Consider the following 21,214-nt stretch of genomic DNA (forward strand, 5'->3'; position numbering starts at 1 on the left):
AAATATATAAACAGCTCATGCAGCTCAATATTAAAGAAACAAACAAGCCAATCCAAAAATGGGCAGAAGACCTAAACAGACATTTCTCCAAAGAAGACATACAGATGGCCAAGAAGCACATGAAAAGCTGCTCAACATCACTAATTATTAGAGGAATGCAAATCAAAACTACAATGAGGTATCACCTCACACCAGTTAGAACGGGCATCATCAAAAAATCTACAAACAACAAATGCTGGAGCGGGTGTGGAGAAAAGGGAACCCTCTTGCACTGTTGGTGGGAATGTAAATTGATACAGCCACTATGGAGAACAGTATGGAGGTTCCTTAAAAAACTAAAAATAGAATTACCATATGATCCAGCAATCCCACTACTAGGCATATACCCAGAGAAAACCATAATTCAAAAAGACACATGCACTCCAACGTTCATTGCAGCACTATTTACAATAGCCAGGTCATGGAAGCAACCTAAGTGCCCATCGACAGACAAACAGATAAAGAAGATGTGGTACATATATAAAATGGAATATTACTCAGCCATAAAAAGGAACGAAACTGAGTCATTTGTTGAGACATAGATGGATCTAGAGACAGAGTGAAGTAAGTCAGAAAGAGAACAACAAATATCATATATTAACGCATGTATGTGGAACCTAGAAAAATGGTACAGATGAACCGGTTTGCAGGGCAGAAGCTGAGACACAGATGTAGAGAACAAACGTATGAACACCAAGAGGGGAAAGCCGTGGGGGTCTGGGGATGGTGGGGTGCTGAATTGGGCGATTGGGATTGACATGTATACACTGATGTGTATAAAATTGATGACTAATAAGAATCTGCTGTATAAAAAAATAAAATAAACATTAAAAAAAGCCTAAATAATTCTGAAATAATCAAAATCAATTATATGGCAAATAAAGGATTATAGTTGTTCAGGGTATGGGTTTGAATACCACTGCCGCCTGGAAGCTTGGAGACCTGGCGTAGGTTACTCAAACCCTCTGAGCCTCGGGAAAAGGGGAATTGTGTGGTATCACATAAGGATATGGAGATTAAGAATGGCTGTACCGCTTTATATAGATGGCACTTGCTTCCCCTGCCAAGTACTGTTCTAAGTGCCTTCCATATATTAAGTCAACATTCACAGCAACCCTATGAGGTGAGAAAATTGAAGTGTTCAGAAGGTAAGTAGCTTGTCTCAGGTCACAGATCTTATTAGGGAAAAAACTGGGCTTTTACTCCAGTATGGTCTCAGAGTTAGTACTTTTCATTACTATATACAGTCTCTCAAAAAGATTCAGACAAGGGGTATCAACACAGCGTGAGAATGTCACTACCCTCAAAAATGATAGATCCTACTCGTGATCAAAACCGCAATTATAACTGGAGAAACAAGCCTTTTTCATACTGCTTCTAAAGGAGAATCTGCGTAATAAAAGATAAAGTCAGGAGAAAATAAACCAGAAGTCCATTATGATGAATGCATTTCACGAGTAATAGCCCCTGAATGAGATACTTTTAGACTTTTTCCTCTTCTTTCCCTTTTTTTTCACATAGCCAACTTGTTGCTAGATTTCCATATTTCCTTCAGAATTACTCTTGGGATTGTCTGTTCTTCACTTGAGGGACTTAATGGAGGCATCGCAGCTGGATTAATAAAACAAGAATTTGTAGCAAGAGAGGTGAATGTTAGTGCCAGCAGATAAGAACCAACTGTTATAACGAAGTTTCTTTGAATTGACATATTTTAATTGCTCTTCAAATCCCAAATCACTTGACTCTGACTTGGATGTGAAGATAGGAATCAGCGTTAGCAGATTGTGGTGACTGGGCTAAGGTGGCGATCAGGTCCTGGAAGAGGAAGAAGTAAGAGGCATTTCTCTTCCCAGTCACTGCCTTGTGCATTGACTAAGTCCTGCAGTCCTGGGGCCATTCTGTACAACATGCTATGAGAAGGTGAGGATCAAATAAAAACAGAAGTTTAAAATTCTGCAAATTTCTCCCGTATAAGCAAGAAACACATTATACTCACTTTTTCGTTGTAGATGTCTCCAAGCATTGTACTTGCTCTCACAAAATCTAGGCTTTGAAAATTTTTTCTTGCAATTTTCACAACTTTTTTCAAGTATTTCACTGCTTCTGCCATCTGTCCTTGGCTAGAAAAAATAAAATAAGAAACTACTGGAGTGTCATCTCATTTAATATCACAGTAAAGAGAAGATTGTTTTGTGTCTTTGCTTTAGAAAGTGTAAGACAGTTATCAGGATAATGAAATGTAAAGTGTATATTTTAAAAATATGTGGCTCGTCTTTGACGGAGTATACAGTGAGTTAGAACTTAAGCCTTTAAACTCTTACGCATTGCTGGTAGGATTGTAAAATAGTGCAGCTGCTTGGAAAAACAACTTGTCAGTTCTTCAAAAAGTATAATATACAGTTACCATATGACCCAAGAATTCCACTCCTGTGTATATACCCAAGAGAAATGAAAACACAAACACTTGGACATGAATGTTCATATCAATGCTATAATAATAGCTAAGAAGTGGAAACAACCCAAATGTCTATCAATTGACTGGGAAGCAAAATGTGCTGTATTCGTACAGTGGAACATTATTCAGCCACAAAAAGGAATGCAGTAGTGATACATACTACGACATGGATAAACCTTGAAAATATGTGAAGTGAAAGACGCCCGTTACACAAAAAAACCCACATATTGTATGATTCCATCTACATGAAATGTCCAGAACAGGCAAATCTATAGAAACAGGAAGTAGGTTAGTAGTTACTAGAGGCCATGGGGGTGCGCGTGGGGAATTTGGGAGTGGCTGCTAATGGGTGTAGGTTTCTTTTTGAAGTGAAGAAAATTATCTGAAATTAAATAGTGGCGATGGCTGCACAACTCTGTGAACATACTAAGAACTACTGAATTGTAGACTTTAAAAGGAGAAATGTATGGTATATGGATTATATCTCAGTAAAACTGTTACTTTTTTGAAAAAATAGAACCTCTAAAAAGGTTGAAAATTTCCACATTCCTTTGCAAATGAAACCAGTTCTTTGAGGGGAGTCATATGCGATTCATATAATACCTTCTGGAGGTATTAGAACAAATATGATGAAAACAGAGGATTCTGAAATCTCCTAACCAGGATTCAAGGAAGGAAAGATAAAGCCTGAAGATGGAAGGAGCCTGGCTCCTCGCACAAGAATCTGGCAAACGGCAAGAATTTACATAAACAAGAAATAAGACTTTATTGTCATATGTCACTGAGATTTTGGCGACTGTTAGCACAGCTCAAATAACCCAGAATGACTAAAACAAGTTTGGCTATTTTCTTTTCTTTCATAAAGAATAGAGGGGTCAGTCAGATCATTATACTGTACATCATTATACTGTAAAATTAGTGCTGTATGTTAATAACATCTCAATAAAACTGGAAGAAAAAATAATAAAGTACTTGTATCTAGAATATTGAACAAACAAATAAATAATACGTGGGGAGTATCGGCCAAAAAAAATAAGAGAGGCACACCATTTTAAAGATTTCAATGAATTATATTCAGAAACTTCTATTATTTGAATTTTGCTCTCATTTTACAAATCTGAGTCCGAAATACTCATTAGTTCCTCATGATCTGAATGCTACCCCAAAGATACACAAATCTTAGTTTCATATGAGTAAGAGCTAAACAGTAAAATAAGAAGTGGAAAGAGTCTAAAAATTTCTCTAAAGGAGCTAATTATTTGAAAGCCAGTCTAAAGAGACGGGCTCTTTTCTTCTAGGAGCCAGTTGTAGTGATGTCCTATGTGAAGAACACTTGGGGGCCTACAAGATTAAGAACTAAGGTGAAAAATCCTTGAGCAACCAAAGAGACAAACGGTAATTTTTGAAAACAGCTCCATCCAAGGTATCATAAGCTGTGACTGCCTTTTGCAGAGGTAGTTGAAGCCAAAGTCCTGCTCAAGGGACATTTGACTGCTGATTCAAGGACTGTTGATTCTGAGCCATAAAGAATTAAAACGTTACGGACAAAGCAAGAAGCGATTTCAAAATAATGGCTCCAAATTAAGCATGCTGAAGAAATTCAATATCTGTTGAATGTCTGGCTTTTTTGTTTTTTTTTTTTTGGTCAATCCCTAAAAAAGAATGGTGAATCTAAGATGATATGCAATTCCACTATTAAATCATGTCAGAACTTTTGAAATTGTTTTATTAAAGTGACAAAATCCAGAATTTAGAGATTTTAAAATAACAAAAACCCCTGTAATTGTGTTCTTCAATGGAGCATAATAAAGGGAAAACTCTTACTCCTGAACATGTCTGAATCCCTAGAACTACCTCCCTCTCTTTGCTTTCATAGGTCAGCAGTTCCCAGTGAGCATCTGTGCCACGACCCTTAATAAATCACAAGATGAAATTCTGAAAGGAAGAGGTTGTTTTACAATTAAGCTGATTCTTGCATGGGCATTTCTTTATGTTCATAGGGCAAGGATTTACTCATAGGAGCTCCAGATAGGATGGTGTCAAATACGGCATATGGAGAAGTTTGCTATAAATTTTTAAATTATTGCAACTATAGAAAAATTTAGCAACTCTAATACATACTTCACGGATTCTAAAACACCTACTTTCCCATATTTTAACATTTCTGAAATCAGGATCCCTTAGAACAGGTGGCATCTTATAATCTCTGTCAGACAGAGAGCAGTCAAGTCATAGCTGTTGCTGGATTTGTCCGTGTTTCTGGTTATGACTTGCAATCGCAATGCCTTGATCTTTCTGTCAACAACTATTAAAGGATAATTTCAGAGAGAAATATGAGGACTGGTTGTTTTCTAAAAACCTTTCACTGAAATTCTGGAAGATAAGAAAGTACTGGCTTCAAGATTGGCAGACTGAGTGTCCATGACTTGGAAGAAATACTGGAGGGGGTACTGGGGCACTATTTTAAGAAAGGCTACATAGCACCAACGTTCTTGATGACACAAAAGATAATATGGATGAGGAAAAAAAGATAGTGTCAATTCTGAGTTTAAAAGTGATTCAGAAAAATTGGACTTTGAATGGAAAGATGTTTGAGGAGTATAATAAACTTACTTTGTCTATATTTTCTTTTTACATGAATTCTCAAGGGTCGTAAAAAATACCTATGTGTGAGTCTAAAATAGCTCTTTTATTAAGTATAAGATCAAAATTCTAAGCAATAGGAAAATATTATGTCACAGTTTAGTTAGAATATTTTTCTTCCTTGGGTATGTAGGGTGTATAGTCCAATAAAAAAAAGTTAGATTCGGTGAATGTGAAAATAAAGCTACTCGTTCAGTATAATGGATTAGGTTAGTTCATTGGTTAGTAAATTTTTGATTAAAATTTGCTAGGAAGTTTAAAATTCACATTAAATTTATATGTGTATACATGATATGACTAGGACATATGAGATTGAACAACTCTAAAACTGGTCTAATTACTTTATAGTTCTAATAAATTTCTATCTGTACTGACTCAATTTAATTTTATGCAAAAATTAACTTACCTAATTTTTGGTTTGTGTTTATGTCATATGTGTATAGCCATAAAGCAATCAAATATTCAACACTGTTCTGTTTGTATGCTGGGCATCAAAATATTAACAGTTCTAACCTTACACACTTATTTGTGAAATGGCTCTCATTTTCCTGGTTGCAGTTAAAATAGGAAAAGTTAACATTCACGCAAATCTCTGAGCAACTAGAACTCACCACAGAATCATTTTTTCCAAGAATATCTATAATCAATGAGCATTACCATATGCAATAAATAGTTGGAAAAGCACTAAGAAGTAAGATAAAAGGTAATATTTGGTTTTCAGTGGTAAGAACTTGAGATTTGTCACACCAGAAATGGTCAGTATACGGAATAAATAAGTTCATGCAAAAACATTTTCATACATTTAGAATTTTCATAAAATAATCCCATGAATGGGGTGCATATGTTAGTATCACTATTGGGAAAATTAAATTTGTTTGGCTGTTTTACGAAATCAAATAAAATGAGTTGGAAAATTATGCTTATAACCAAGGAAGAATTATCTAAGATTAGAACTCATATTTAACTTGGAAAAAATGTCAAACTGCCGTGAAACACTGACTGAAATGAAATATTTTGTCTAAGTGCTATTATTCTATAACCTGTATGGAAATAAACACAGCAGCTCTGAGGAAAAACTGCATATCATTAGTCCACAGTCTTTGATCTATATTAAGCACTTAATAAAATTAGTCTTTAAATGTCAAAAAAAGAGGGGTGAATTGTATGGTTATTTAAAAGGATAAAACCTTTAAAAAGTTTCTATCCCCAGAGCTGGGTCTCTGGCAAGGACAGAGAAAGGGCACAGGCAGCCTTGTGACGAAGCGGACCGTGGAACAAACGTGCCGTGACAAAGGCACATGCGTGACGCTGGGACTGATTCACGGACAGGAAGCCTGTTCCAACGGCAAGAGGCCAGGGGCAGCTTCCTGCAGGAGCTGGGGAGGAGAGCAGAGGCCATGGGGGAGGTCTCCTTGGAGATGTGATGCTTCTGCCCTCTCCAGGGGACTGGAATGTTCCACCTGACTGTTCCACAAAGGAATGGAAGTGAACACAGGCAGCAGGTCCCTTTTGCCTATTAAACTAACATTAAAATGTATTTAGTGGAAATACCTAGTGCTGGCAACAGTGTAATGAAATTGGCATTCTTGTATATCTCTGGAAGCATCTGGTAAACCAGCAAATGGGAATAATAATAATAATAAATAATAATAATGAACTGGAAAGTATCAGTTAACACACCTGAGGAGCTATTATAAATTTTTGTATCATTGGGCTCTGCGATCAGACATGTGGAAATCTGTCCTAATGGATGTTGTTTTAAATAGAAGGGGAATGATATTCACCACTGCATTAGTCTGCAAACAAGTGGAATCAAAATAGGTGTCAAAGAATGGTTATGTAAATTGATTCTAACAACGCAGTGGTTAGTGGCCTAAAATATTTTTTTCTGAAGAAATTCATCCACCTGCAAATAAAAATCTTAAGATATGTTCAGTTAAAAATCATGACTCAAATTTTACTACATATGTTTGCAAATATCTAATAAATAATAAACACTGGGGAAAAATACTGGAAGGAATTACAACAAAATAACAGTGCTGTCATTAAGATGAAAAAAAAAAAGTTTATAAAAGCTGAATGGTAGTTTGTCCTTGCAAGTGTCCCTCAGTAGTGAAATCTCAGGTATCACTAAAATCACCTATACAAGTGGCAAAATGCTTAGAAAGACATACAGGTTCTAGCAGAGTGCTTGGCATGTATTAGGCCTTCATATATTTCTGAATAAAGAAACAGTCGAAAATTTGAGAAGGGAAACACTTATGTAGTACACATAAAAGTTAAGCTTCCAGGTAAGTCATTGGAGAACCTGTCATTGGATATTTGGAGACCATGACTGTAAACTCCTGTATCCTGGATATTTCAGTGACATCAAGAACATCTTTTTAGGGCTTCCCTGGTGGCGCAGTGGTTGGGAGTCCGCCTGCTGATGCAGGGGACACGGGTTCGTGCCCCGGTCCGGGAGGGTCCCACATGCCGCAGAGCGGCTGGGCCCGTGGGCCATGGCCGTTGAGCCTGCGCGTCTGGAGCCTGTGCTCTGCAGCGGGAGAGGCCACAGCAGTGAGAGGCCCGCGTACCGTTAAAAAAAAAAAAAAAAAAAAAAATCTTTTTATTTTGGGAACATCTTTGAGAGACTATCAAACACCCTAGAATGTTCTCATGACTGGGGAATATGGTTCCTGACACTAAACAGTTTCACCGTTTGGAGAGATTAATTTATACATTCATATGCGGGATTAACTGTGATAAGTACTATGAACTGTCTGTAGTGCTTTGAAACCTGGAGCACATTCATTTGAATATCTTTGCAAGAGCAGGTCTAGTGTTTGTGGGGTAAATTTGGTCTTAAAAGGGAGCCAAAAGGATATGGGGCCAAATCTAGTGAATACAATGGGGATCTCAAAGCATCAATAGAAATTTGAAAAATTGTAATATGCATTGTGGGAGATATCTTTGAACTGCATAAAAGGTTTAGTGTGCTTACAGAGTCACAGGCTCTTTGCTCCACTCCATCTTTCTTCCTCTTCCACCCTTACCCAGGCCCTCAGCACAGGTTGGGGGTCACTGCTGTTAACCATCCATCTTTCTCCAAATGTCTCTCCCTGTCTAGTGCCTAGCACTCCCAGCCAGTCTCTTATTCTCTCATTTTTCCTATATCTCTCATTTTCTCAGTATCTTACTGACACTGAGGTCTCTGTTTACCCAAAGTTGGCTGTTTGCAGGGTTCTGTCCAAGGCCTTTCTCTCCCCTCCATTAAATGCTTCTATGGGCAATTTCATATAATGCTACGGTATGTTCTAATTCCTATATGCACATGCCTGGCACATCTATATTTCTAGCCCTGATTTCCCCCTGTACTTCACATCCATATTTCCAATTGTCCAGACATACAAGGCATGCAAAGGAAGACAGTTCCCTCCAAGTGATGTCATCTAATGATGAGAATGATGGCATTCTGGGAATCAATCATCAGGAAACCTTTTTATAGTGTAGCGGTATAAAGTATTCACAAGTAATTTAATGTATTTTGTTCTAAAAATGGGTTTACCCAGAGAGATTATTTTCTGTGTTTTCTAAACGTGTCTCTAGATCCTTTTGGCTGTTTTCAAAGATCAAGCCCACCTCTCAATCAGTGATGTGTGGATATAGGAGCTATTCAAAAGGATATGCGACAGCTCAGAAAGTATTTCAAAAGAGTTTGATTTTAAGCAGGTAGTGGCAGGATTAGAGGTATAACGTTGCATAACCTCCCAAGATTTGATGAGAACAACATTTATTTTCATAGATAAGCTGTGGTATGTTCGTGAAAATAAATTAAATTGCTTTAAAATCACTATGTGTGCTATGGTGGATATTAGAAAGATCTAAGCTTGAATGCCAGTTTGGCCTCTTAGACGAATAAGTTTGATGACATCTGCACTCTTTCTCAGCTTGTTTCCTCATTTTTGTTTTGTTTGTTTCCTCATTTTAAAAATGGCCATAAGTTACTGTGAAATGAAAAACTACATATATGTAAAACCTGGCACATAGTAACAATTCAATAAATGACAGCTAGTTATTACTATTACCTCTCAGTGAAATAAAAAGCTATCATATCCATAGCTCTCTACTTGGTATTATCTGCCACCAGCTGATAGAAAAGTCAATTTAGCTAAGCATTACTGTTTGAAAGTCTTCCATTATGCAACGAATTAAACACACATTCTGCAAGACAGGCACATAAAGCCTTGATGTCTATTTTCTAGGGGGCACAGTCAAAGAACTAACACTTTTTGTTTACTTGAGTATCAGGTACTGTCAATGCATTCTTTTTTCCTTTCTTATTGGTAAAAGAATGCTCCACATATCAGAAATGGAATGGAATTTTATATTCCCAAAGTTGTGAATACTGCTTGCGTGTTTTTTTGTTTTGTTTTGTTTTGTTTTGTTTTTTGTGGTACGCGGGCCTCTCACTGCTGTGGCCTCTCCCGTTGCGGAGCACAGGCTCCGGACACGCAGGCTCAGCGGCCATGGCTCACGGGCCCAGCCGCTCCACGGCATGTGGGATCATCCCGGACCAGGGCACGAACCCGTGTCCCCTGCATCGGCAGGCGGACTCTCAACCACTGCGCCACCAGGGAAGCCTGAATACTGCTTTTTATGATTCCGTTCTCACCTTTTCATAACAACATTATGAATAATCTTCTTCCACACTTCGGCATAGTTCAATTCTCCAGAAAAATTATGAATTGTTTGAGGAATATTTCAAATGCAGACATGGAGTAAAATATCATGAGAGGTGCACTCATTAATTTAAAATTTGTTTTGTGGAACTAAAATGGTATTGAGAGAGCTCAAGAGTATAAAAAATTAGTAAATAAAATAGTTATTTTACTTAGAATTTTAAGCAAACTTGAGGATTTCTAGGACCAAATTTATCATATTAGTGTTAACTCTCAAAGATCTTTCTTGTACTGTAATATTCAAGAAAAAATTGATGAAATAAGAAAAAAGTAGAGACTTTGCATAGCATTTTAAAACTGTAGGGGAAGATTACTATTTTTATTCAGTAAAAATGGATTCACTGAAGCTTATTTATGTTCATGTTTCTAAAAGCTGATCTATTTTTTTTAACATCTTATTTAAAATTTTTTTAACATCTTTATTGGAGTATAATTGTTTTACAATGTTGTGTTAGTTTCTGCTGTATAACAAAGTGAATCAGCTATATGTATCCATATATCCCCATACCCCCTGCCTCTTGTGTCTCCCTCCCACCCTCCCTATCCCACCCCTCTAGGTGGTCACAAAGCACCGAGCTGATCTCCCTGTGCTATGCAGCTGCTTCCCACTAGCTAGCTATTTTACATTTAGTAGTATATATATGTCCATGCCACTCTCTCACTTCATCCCAGCTTATCCTTCCCCCTCCCCATGTCCTCAAGTCCATTCTCTACGTCTGCGTCTTTATTCCTGTCCTGCCCCTAGGTTCATCGGAACCATGTTGGGTTTTTTTAGATTCCATATATATGTGTTATAAAAGCTGATCTATTTTTGATGGAAGAACATTTTGGATTAGGTTTGGCTGGCTGAGGATTGTTAAATCACAACATACACAAACAGAAAAACGAGTTCAGTGAACAAGAAACACAACAGCATAAATAAATAAATAACTATCGCTGGGTGAGTCAAGTTGTTTTTCTCACAAAGGAGCAACAGATCTCCAAAACATCCAGAATTATCTGGAACTTGTTCTAACAAATAATGCTAGAGAAAAAGGCTTCCTATTATAACTTATATGCCCCACTCAGTGAATGTACAGTGCTGTAGCCAGGAAAGTTGTTAATATAGCATCTGAAATATAAACATTATATGCTGCTTAAAGGATTTCCAAATTTAAAAGTTAGCAATAGATTTAGAAACCAGTCGTTCTTTGGAAGGGGAGGAATCAAATATTTGCTTACAGAAAAGCTACAGATTATTTGTATAAGTTAAAGGACAAGGTTAAAATGTTAGACGAATATTAATTCCAGTTTTCTATATGCAGTGCACAGGTGCAACTTGAACAGCATATTATATGGTATAATCATTAAATTCATTCAACCAGACCTTAGAGAGTTAAAAACATATATTCTGAGGAACAGGACTCCTCGGTCCAAAGAATGAGAATGAAACAGTGCAGAATATTTGTGTATCAAGGTGATTCCAGTTTCCAACTGGGAAAACAGGACTGTTAACACCCACATCCCCTGACAACTGTCCAATTATGTATATCACACTTGGCCTACTGTTTGCAGTAGAAGTAATCAATAAAGGATGTGGTTGAGTGAACATAGATTTTGGTTGAACCAATGCATGAAAACTTAATCATTTACTCAGAGAGAAGAAATCAAATAGAGCAGAGATGAAACAGCCACTGAGGGGTTTGTTGATTGTGCCACCAAGTTTGTGGGCCATGGATGAAAGTAATAAGGCAAATGGAATCAGTGACAGGAGAAAATGTGAAAAGCTATTCTTAATTTCATGAATTAATAGAAATGTTTTGATGTATTTTGGGGGGTCAGTTTTAGGAAATTTCACATCAAAGCCTGGATGTTCCATTTTAAAGAATATATGAAAATTACTAGGGCATGTCATTTCTCTCAAGCAAGAAGAAATTAATTTTCAGCTATAACAGAAAGGGTAATTTTCACACTTGAAACTTTGTACTGATTGATTTAAAGATCTCCACTGTGGAAAATTTTCTAGGAAATAATTTAACCCGAGTCTGCAAGAAAATTTAACAGTTGGTAAGGAATAAACCCGGAGATGGGCTAGTTGTGACCAGTATGTCTTGAATGACTCTCATTTTTGTGATTTTCCCCCTAGATTCTTTTTAAAAGTCATCCTGATTATTTTGAGAGTTGTAGCATTTCAGTAAATGAGGCAAAAAAAAAAAAAATGCCATAAGGAAAATAAGGATTTTTCCCTCTGTATTTACTCAAATTGTTTATCTATGTAATAATAATATTTAGTTGGTAATTTCTCAACTCACTATCTCCTTGTTTTATGGACCATAATTCTGGCTTTTATAGCTGTGTCATAGGCAGTTTTTCTCATTTTAGAATACCAACTTTTTTTTTTCACCAGTATTCCAAGTAGGAGGGGAAAAGACATTGTAAATCCTTATTTTTCTGTTATGCTACTTAAACCCTTGTGCAATTAATATAATTCAGACCAATAGCAAAAATAAAAAACCCTGCTCACTATTGAAACCTTCATCAATAACCCTAATGCCAGGGCTGAGCCTAGCCTTACCAAATGGGCAACTGTATTACCAAGTCCTGAGTCTTGAGGGAATGTGGCATGTTTTTCAATTGAAGGCTTAGTATAAATTCTTATAACCATTTTAGAAGCTTCCAGCATTACAGCTTATTCACCTTTCATGCATGCTCTGCTGATGGCCTTAAACACACACTTATCCTAGACATGGCTATCCTCTTCCATTTCCTTTAAAGAGATAAAATATGTTTATAGAGATAGGCTCCCATTAGTGAAACTTGTGCAATTGCACAGGGTAGGAGAGAGAGATTTAGAGGTGATGCTAAGCTTCATATGCAGCTTGAATTATTTTTCAGTCACCACAACAATAATTTCCTCTATTTTGGTTGTGCTCCATTTCTTGCATGTTACTGCTAATCTGGGGACAGTTTAGGATGACGAAAGGGATATATGTGTGTGTGCGCGCATTTGTGCATTTGTGTGTGTGTGCATGTGTCAAAGAACACCAAGCCCTTGAAGTGAAATATTCTAAAAATGACCACAAAATGTATATCAAAATACTTCTAGTAATTAGTGGACTCAATTTAATAAGGCTTATCAGATATCTAGGGTGCTGTTGCCTACATGTATATAGAATTTTTGTTTTTGAAACGTATGTTTCTGAGTTATCGTGCACAAATGGTGAAAGAGTATGCTGAGGTTTACACTCCCCTGAGTGCTCCTCCAAATACAGCAACAGTGCAGCAAAATGGCAGATTTGGATTGGAAATCCTGCGGTGGCCTTGGGACACTATTTCCTTATGACCTCAGAGGAAGCTTTTCCTGTACTCTTTTGTGCATTACATAACATTATACAATTAAGAACCCATGCCTACCATACAAATCATTGATGACTTCATTGGTATTTTAGTAGATGGGAATTCTTACAAGTGGAATTCACTTCATTTGGTATAAAAGTGAGATGGGGATACATTTTCTTGCCCATTATATGTTTGCCCCAAGGCAGGTTGCTAGATTGTTGAGAGTGTTGGAATATAATCGTCCCCATTCCTACCAGAAACATACCCTACTTCATGATATATCAAACAGCTGGATCCGAAGGGCTCCAATCAACATGGTGGAATAGAAGGACCTGGAGCTCACCTCCTCCCACAAATACACCAAAAATACTTCTACATGTGGAAAAATTCTGACAGAATACCTACTGAATGCTGGCACAAGATCTCAGACAGTCAAAATTGAAAGAAAGATCACCATGTAACCATGCAGGATGAAAGAAAAAAAAGAGAAAAATAAGAATTGTGACAGGACCTGTGACCCTGGGAGGTAGCTGTGAAAGAGGGAAGGTTCCCTCACCCTGGGAAGCCTCCTTCATGGGTGAGAAGATCAGCTGGGACAGGAAGGGAACTTCAGAGGTTCAGAGAAGAGTGCAGCAACCAGCTTGCAGCAGGCAGAACAGAGAGACCTACACAGTCCGTGTCACCTCACTGCACTCCCCAGCCCAATATGTACATTTGCTGGTGTGCACAGGGGCTGGGTGCTGAAACTCAGGCTTCAGAAGACAGACCCAGGGAGAGGACTGGGGTTGGCTTCATAGAGACAGCCTGAAGGGGATAGAGTGTGGGACAGGCTGCAACTGGGGGGGTGTATGCAGAAGGAGCCTGGGTGCTCCATAAAAGTGAAATACCACTGTTAACAGGTACATGAAGGGAGGGGCAGAGCCCACACTATAGTAGCCTCATTCTTGGAGGGCTCACAGCTGGTGTGGCTCCACCTCTATGAGCTCTGGGAGCATGCAAGCAGGTTGCCCACACATGGAGGCTGGGCTGAAATCAGAGCCGATCCCCATGGGCCATGCCACTACGGAAGCAGGGCTGAAATCTGAGTCCTCTCCTTGTGGTTGTGTGATCTATGGATTTATGCCACTGCTGCCACCGCTGGCTTTATAAATTCAGTGCCTGTGGGTCACCCAAGTAGATTACATGTGCTCCCGTGTCTGGGGCAGATCCAGAGTTAGAAGATGTGGGCTTTGTGGGTGCACACACATGGAGACAGGGCAAGGGTCTAGGCTGCTTCCATAGGTCCCATGGCATGTCCAGGTGCGTGACTGCTGTGGTCCTGGCACTTGACTTCAGTGGATCTGTGACTACAAATCTGCACTGGTGGGTTTGTGAACACAGTGCCTGAGGGACACCAAGGCTGACTGCCTGCATTCCACAGTTGAGGCATTGCTGAGGGCAGTGTCCAAAACAGCATACTTTGTGAACCCACACAGCAGATGACAGGCAACACCACAGAGCACACTTCCTGGTGGGAAGCTTCTGTGGAGGAATACTCAGTGGCTCCTCTCACAGTGAGAGTGCTCCAGTCCTGCAGAGAGGACCCAAATAAACAAAATAAGAATGAAAGAGGTGAAATAACAACTGATACCACAGAAATACAAAAAAAAACATAAAAGAATACTATGAACAATTATATGCCAACAAATTTGACAACCTAGAAAAAATGAACAGGTTTCTAGAAGCATACAGCCCACCAAAACTGAATCAAGAAGAAATAGATATTTTGAGCAGACTGATCACTAGAAGTGAAATAGAATCTGTAAAACAAAATAAAACAAACTCCCTGCAAACAAAAGTCCAGGACCAGATGGCTTCACTGGGGAATTCTACCCAAACATACAAAGAACTCATACTAATTCTTCTCAACCTCTTCCAAAATATTGGAAGGAGGGGACACTCTCAAAGTCATTCTATGAAGCCTGATACCAAAACCAGATAAAGACACTACCAAAAAAGAAAATTACAGGTCATATCTTTGATGAATAAGATGCAAAGATTCTTAACAAAATATTAGAAAACCAAATCCAACAACACATAAAAAAGGTCAAACATCATGATCAAGGTGGATTCCTCCCATGGTCACAAGGATTGTTTAACATATGCAAATCAATCAATGTGATACACCATATCAACCAAAAAAAAAAGACAAAAGCCACATGATCACCTCAATAGATGCAGAAAGCATTTGATAAAATTCAACATCCATTCATGATAAAAAGTCTTACCAAAGTGGGTATAGAGGGAACATATCTCAACATAATAAAAGCTATTTATGACAAACCCACAGCCAACATAATACTCAACAATAAAAAGCTGAAAGCCTTACTGCTAAAATCTGGAACAAGACAAGAATGCCCACTCTCATCACTTCTGTTCAACACACTATTAGAAATTCTAGCCACAGAAATCAGACAAGAAAAAGAAATTAAAAGTATCCAGATTGGAAGGGAAGAGGTAAAATTGTCAATATATGCAGATAACATGTTACTCTATGTAGAAAACCCTAAAGACTCCACATAAAAACTACTAGAACTGATGAACAAATTCAGAAAGGTAGCAGGATACAAGATTAATATACAGAAATCTGTTGCATTTCTTTACAATAACAATGAAATATCAGAAAGTAAAAGTAAAAAAAAATCCCTTTTAAAGTCACATCAAAAAATAAAATACTTAGGGAGACCTTCAAGATGGTGCAGGAGTAAGATGTGGAGATCACCTTCCTCCCCACAAATACATCAAAAATACACCTACATGTGGAACAACTCCTACAGAACACCTACTGAACACTGGCAGAAGACCTCAGACTTCCCAAAAGGCAAGAAAATCCCCACTAACTTGGGTAGGGCAAAAGGAAAAACAGAGACAAAAGAATAGGAACTGACTTGCACCTCTGGGAGGCAGCTGTGAAGGAGGAAAAGTTTCCACACACTAGGGAGCCACTACACTGGCAGAGACAGGGTGTGAGTGGGGGGGCAAGCTTCAGAGCCATGGAGGAGAGTGCAGCACAGGGGTGAAGACAGCAAAGCAGAGAGATTCCCACAGAGAGGATCGGTGCTGACCAGCACTCACCAGTCTGAGACGCTTGTCTCCTCACCAGCCAGGGTGGGTGGAGGCTGGGAGCTGAGGCTCAGGCTTCGGAGGTCAGACCACAGGAAGTGGACTGGGGTTGGTTGGCTGTGTGAAGACAGCCTGAAGGGGGCTAGTGCATCACAACTAGCTGGGAGGGAGTCAGGTAAAAAGTCTGGACCTGCCAAAGAGGCAAGAGATCATTGTTTCGGGGTGCACAGGAGAGGGGATTCCTTCCCTGTATGCCCACAGAAGGCAGAGCACCGCCTAAGCAAGCTCCAGAGATGGGCATGAGCTGCGGCTATCAGCTTGGACCCCAGAGATGGTCATGAAATGCTAACGCTGCTGCCACTGCCACGAAGAATCCTGTGTGCAAGCACAGGTTACTACCCCCCCAACCCCCACCCCCACCTCCAGGAGCCTGTGCAGACTGCCACTGCCAGAGTCCTGAAATCCAGGCACAACTTCCCTGGGAGAACACCTGGCACACCACAGGCTGTTGCAATGTCACTTGGGCCTCTGACACTGGAGGCTAGCCCTGCATTCCAATTATGACTACAGTACCCCTCCCTCTCCCCAGCCTGGGAGAGCAAGAGAGCTCTAATCAGCCGCTGCTTTAACCCTCACCTGTCTGGGTGGGGAACAGACACCTGAAGATGACCTACACGCAGAGGTGGGGCCAAAACTGAGGCTGAACCCCAGGAGCCGTGTGAACAAAGAAGAGAAAGGGAAATTTCTCCATGTACCCTCAGGAGCAGCAGATTAAATTCCCACAATCAACTTGATGAATGCTGCATCTGTGGAATACCTGCAGAGACAATGAATGCTCCCAAAAATGAGGTGGTGGATTTTGGGAGCAACTGTAGACTAGGGCTTGCTGTCTGCAACTGATTTGTTTCTGATTTTTATGTTTATCTTAGTTTACATTTTAGTGCTTGCTATTATTGGTGGATTTGTTCATTGGTTTGGTTGCTCTCTTCTTTTTTAAAAAAACTTAAATTTTTAAAAATTTTTTATTTTTTAAATTTTATTATTTTTTAAATTTATTATTTATATTTATTTATTTTATTTTTCTTCCTTCTTTTCCTTCCTTTTCTTCTGAGTCATGTGGCTGAAAGTGTCTTGGTGCTCCGGCCACGTGTCAGGCCTGAGGTTATGAGGAGGGAGAGCCAAGTCCAGCACATGGGACCACCAGAGACTTCCTGGTCCCATGTAATATCAATTGGTGAGAGCTCTCCCAGAGATCTCAATCTCAACACTAAGACCCAGTTATACCCAATGGCTAGCAAGCTCCACTGCTAGACACCTCATGCCAAACAACTAGCAAGATAGGAACACAACCCCACCCATTAGCAGAGGGACTGCCTAAAATCATACTAAGTTCAGAAACACTCCAAAACACACCACCGGACGTGGCCCTGCCCACCAGAAAGACAAGATCCAGTCCCACCCACGAGAGCAGAGGCACCAGTCCCCTCCACCAGGAAGCCTACACAAGCCACTGAACCAACCTCACCCGCTGGGGGCACACATCAAATACAACGGGAACTATGAACCTGCAGCCTGAAAAAAGGAGACCCCAAACACAATAAGTTAAACAAAATGAGAAGATAGAGAAGTACACAGCAGTTGAAGTAGCAAGGTAAAAACCTACCAGGCCAAACAAATGAAAATGAGATAGGCAGTCTGCCTGAAAAAGAATTAGGAATAATTATAGTAAAGACGATCCAAAATCTTGGAAATAGAATGGAGAAAATACAATAAACGTTTAACAAGGATCCAGAAGAATTAAAGAGCAAACCAACAATGATGAACAGCACAATAAATGAAATTAAAAATTCTCTAGAAGGGATCAATAGCAGAATATCTGAGGCAGAAGAATGTATAGTGACCTGGAAGATACAATAGTGGAAATAACTGCCACAGAGCAGAATAAAGAATGAAAAGAATTGAGGACAGTCTCAGAGACCTCTGGGACAACATTAAACACACAACGTTTGAATTATAGGGGACCCAGAAGAAGAAGAGAGAAAGAAACAGTCTGACAAAATAGTTGAAGAGATTTTGTTGAAAACTTCCCTAACATGGGAAAGGAAATAGGCAATCAAGTCCAGGAAGAACAGAGAGTCCCATACAGGATAAATCCAAGGAGAAACACGCCATGACATATATTAATCAAACTATCAAAAATTAAATACAAAGAAAACATATTAAAAGCAGCAAGGGAAAACCAACAAATAACATACAAGGGAATCCCCATAAGGTTAGCAGCTGATCTTTCAGCAGAAAATTTGCAAGCCAGAAGGGAGTGGCAGGAGATATTTAAAGTGATGAAAGGGAAAAAGCTGCAGCTAAGATTACTCTACCCAGCAAGGATCTCATTCAGATTCCATAGAGAAATTAAAACCTTTGCAGACACGCAAAAGCTAAGAGAATTCAGCACCACCAAACCAGCTTTACGACAAATGCTAAAGGAACTTCTCTAGGCAGGAAGGACAAGAGAAGGAAAAGACCTACAATAACAAACCCAAAACAATTAAGAAAATGGTAATAGGAACACACATATTGATAATTTCCTTAAATGTAAGTGGATTAAATGCTCCCACCAAAAGACATAGACTGGCTGAATGGATACAAAAACAAGACCCATATATATGCTGTCTACAAGAGACCCACTTCAGACTCAGGGACACATACAGACAGAAAGCGAAGGTATGGAAAAAGATATTCCATGCAAATGGGAATCAAAAGAAATCTGGAGTAGCAATTCTCACATCAGACAAAATAGACTTTAACATAAAGACTATTACAAGAGACAAAGAAGGACACTACATAATGATCAAGGGATCAATCCAAGAAGAAGATATAACAATTGTAAATATTTATGCACCCAGCATAGGAACACCTCAATACATAAGGCAAATGCTAACAGCCATAAAAGGGGAAATTGACAGTAACACAACCATAGTAGGGGAATTTAACACCCCACTTTTACCAATGGACATATTTATTTTCACCAATGAAAATAAATAAGGAAACACAAGCTTTAAATGACACATTAGACAAGATGAACTTAATTGATATTTATAGGACATTCCATCCAAAAACAACAGAGTACACTTTCTTCTCAAGTGCTCCTGGAACATTCTCCAGGATAGATCATATCTTGGGTCACAAATCAAGCCTTGGCATATTTAAGAAAGTTGAAAGTATATCAAGTATCTTTTCTGACCACAATGCTATGAGACTAGATATCAATTACAGGACAAAAAGTTAAAAAAATACAAACACATGGGGGCTAAACAATACACTATTAATAACCAAGAGGTCACTGAAGAAATCAAAGAGGAAATCAAAAAACACCTAGAAACAAATCACAATGAAAACACAATGACCCAAATTCTATGGGATGCAGCAAAAGCATCTCTAAGAGGAAATTTTATAGCAATATAATCCTACTTCAAGAAATGAGAAAAAACTCAAATAAACAACCTAAACTTACACCTAAAGCAATTATAAAATGAAGAACAAAAAAACCCAAAGTTAACAGAAGGAAAGAAATCATAAAAATCAGATCAGAAATAAAAAAGAAATGAAGGAAAGTATAGCAAAGATCAGTATAACTAAAAGCTGGTTCTTTGAGAAGATAAGCAAAATTGATAAACCATTAGCCAGACTCATCAAGAAAAAAAGGGAGAAGACTCAAATCAATAGAATTAGAAATGAAACTGACACTGCAGAAATACAAAGATTATGAGAAACTACTACAAGCAACTCTATGTCAATAAAATGGAAACCTGGAAGAAATGGACAAATTCTTAGAAAAGCACAACCTTCCGTGACTGAACCAGGACGAAATAGAAAATATGAAAAGACCAATCACAAGCACTGAAATTGAGACTGTGATTAAAAATCTTCCAACAAACAAAAGCCCAGCACCACACATGGCTTCACAGGCAAATTCCATCAAACATTTAGAGAAGAGCTAACATCTATCCTACTCAATCTCTTCCAAAATATAGCAGAGGGAGGAACAATCCCAAAATCATTCTATGAGGCCACCATCACCCTGATACCAAAACCAGACAAAGATGTCACAAAGAAGGAAAGCTACAGGACAATATCACTGTTGAATATAGATGCAAAAATCCTCAACAAAATACTAGCAAACAGAATCCAACAGTGCATTAAAAGAATCATACACCACAATCAAGGGGGGTTTATCCCAGGAATGCAAGGATTCTTCATTATATGCAAATCAATCAATGTGATACACCATATTAACAAATTGAAGAATAAAAACTATATGATCATCTCAGTAGATGCAGAAAAAGCTTTTGACAAAATTCAACACGCATTTATGATAAAAACTCTCCAGAAAGTGGGCATAGAGGGAACCTACTTCAACATAATAAAGGCCATATATGACAAACCCACAGCCAACATTGTTCTCAGTGGTGAAAAACTGAAAGCATTTCCTCTAAGGTCAGGAACAAGACAAGGTTGCCCACTTTCACCACTATTATTCAACACAGTTTTGGAAGTTTTAGCCATGGCATTCAGACAAATAAAAGAAATAAAAGGAATCCAAATCAGAAAAGAAGAAATAAAACTGTCACTCCTTGCAGATGACATCATACTATATATAGAGAATCATAAAGATGCTACCAGAAAAGTACTAGAGATAATCAATGAATTTGGTAAAATAGCAGGATACAAAATTAATGCACAGAAATCTCTTGCATTCCTATACACTAACAATGAAATAGCTGAAAGAGAAATTAAGGAAACACTCTCATTTACCATTGCAACAAAAAGAATAAAATATCTAGAAATAAAGTTACCTAAGGAGACAAAAGACCTGTATGCAGAAAATTATAAGACACTGATAAAAGAAATTAAAGATGATACTAACAGATGGAGAGAT

The 21,214-nt window shown here is 38.5% G+C and overlaps 1 protein-coding gene across 3 annotated transcripts in view; it reads right to left on the bottom strand.

Moving 5' to 3' along the window:
• Positions 1 to 21,214, bottom strand: part of TTC29 (tetratricopeptide repeat domain 29) — a 255,369-nt gene that overhangs the window by 105,770 nt on the left and 128,385 nt on the right. For all 3 annotated transcript variants that reach the window (XM_060147135.1, XM_060147136.1, XM_060147137.1), the window contains exon 10: positions 2,036 to 2,159. In XM_060147135.1, the coding sequence (XP_060003118.1) occupies positions 2,036 to 2,159 (124 nt within the window). The remainder of the gene's footprint in view (positions 1 to 2,035; positions 2,160 to 21,214) is intronic.

The sequence above is a fragment of the Lagenorhynchus albirostris genome, chromosome 4 (genome assembly GCF_949774975.1).
Source record: "Lagenorhynchus albirostris chromosome 4, mLagAlb1.1, whole genome shotgun sequence".
NCBI classification, from domain to species: Eukaryota; Metazoa; Chordata; class Mammalia; order Artiodactyla; family Delphinidae; genus Lagenorhynchus; species Lagenorhynchus albirostris.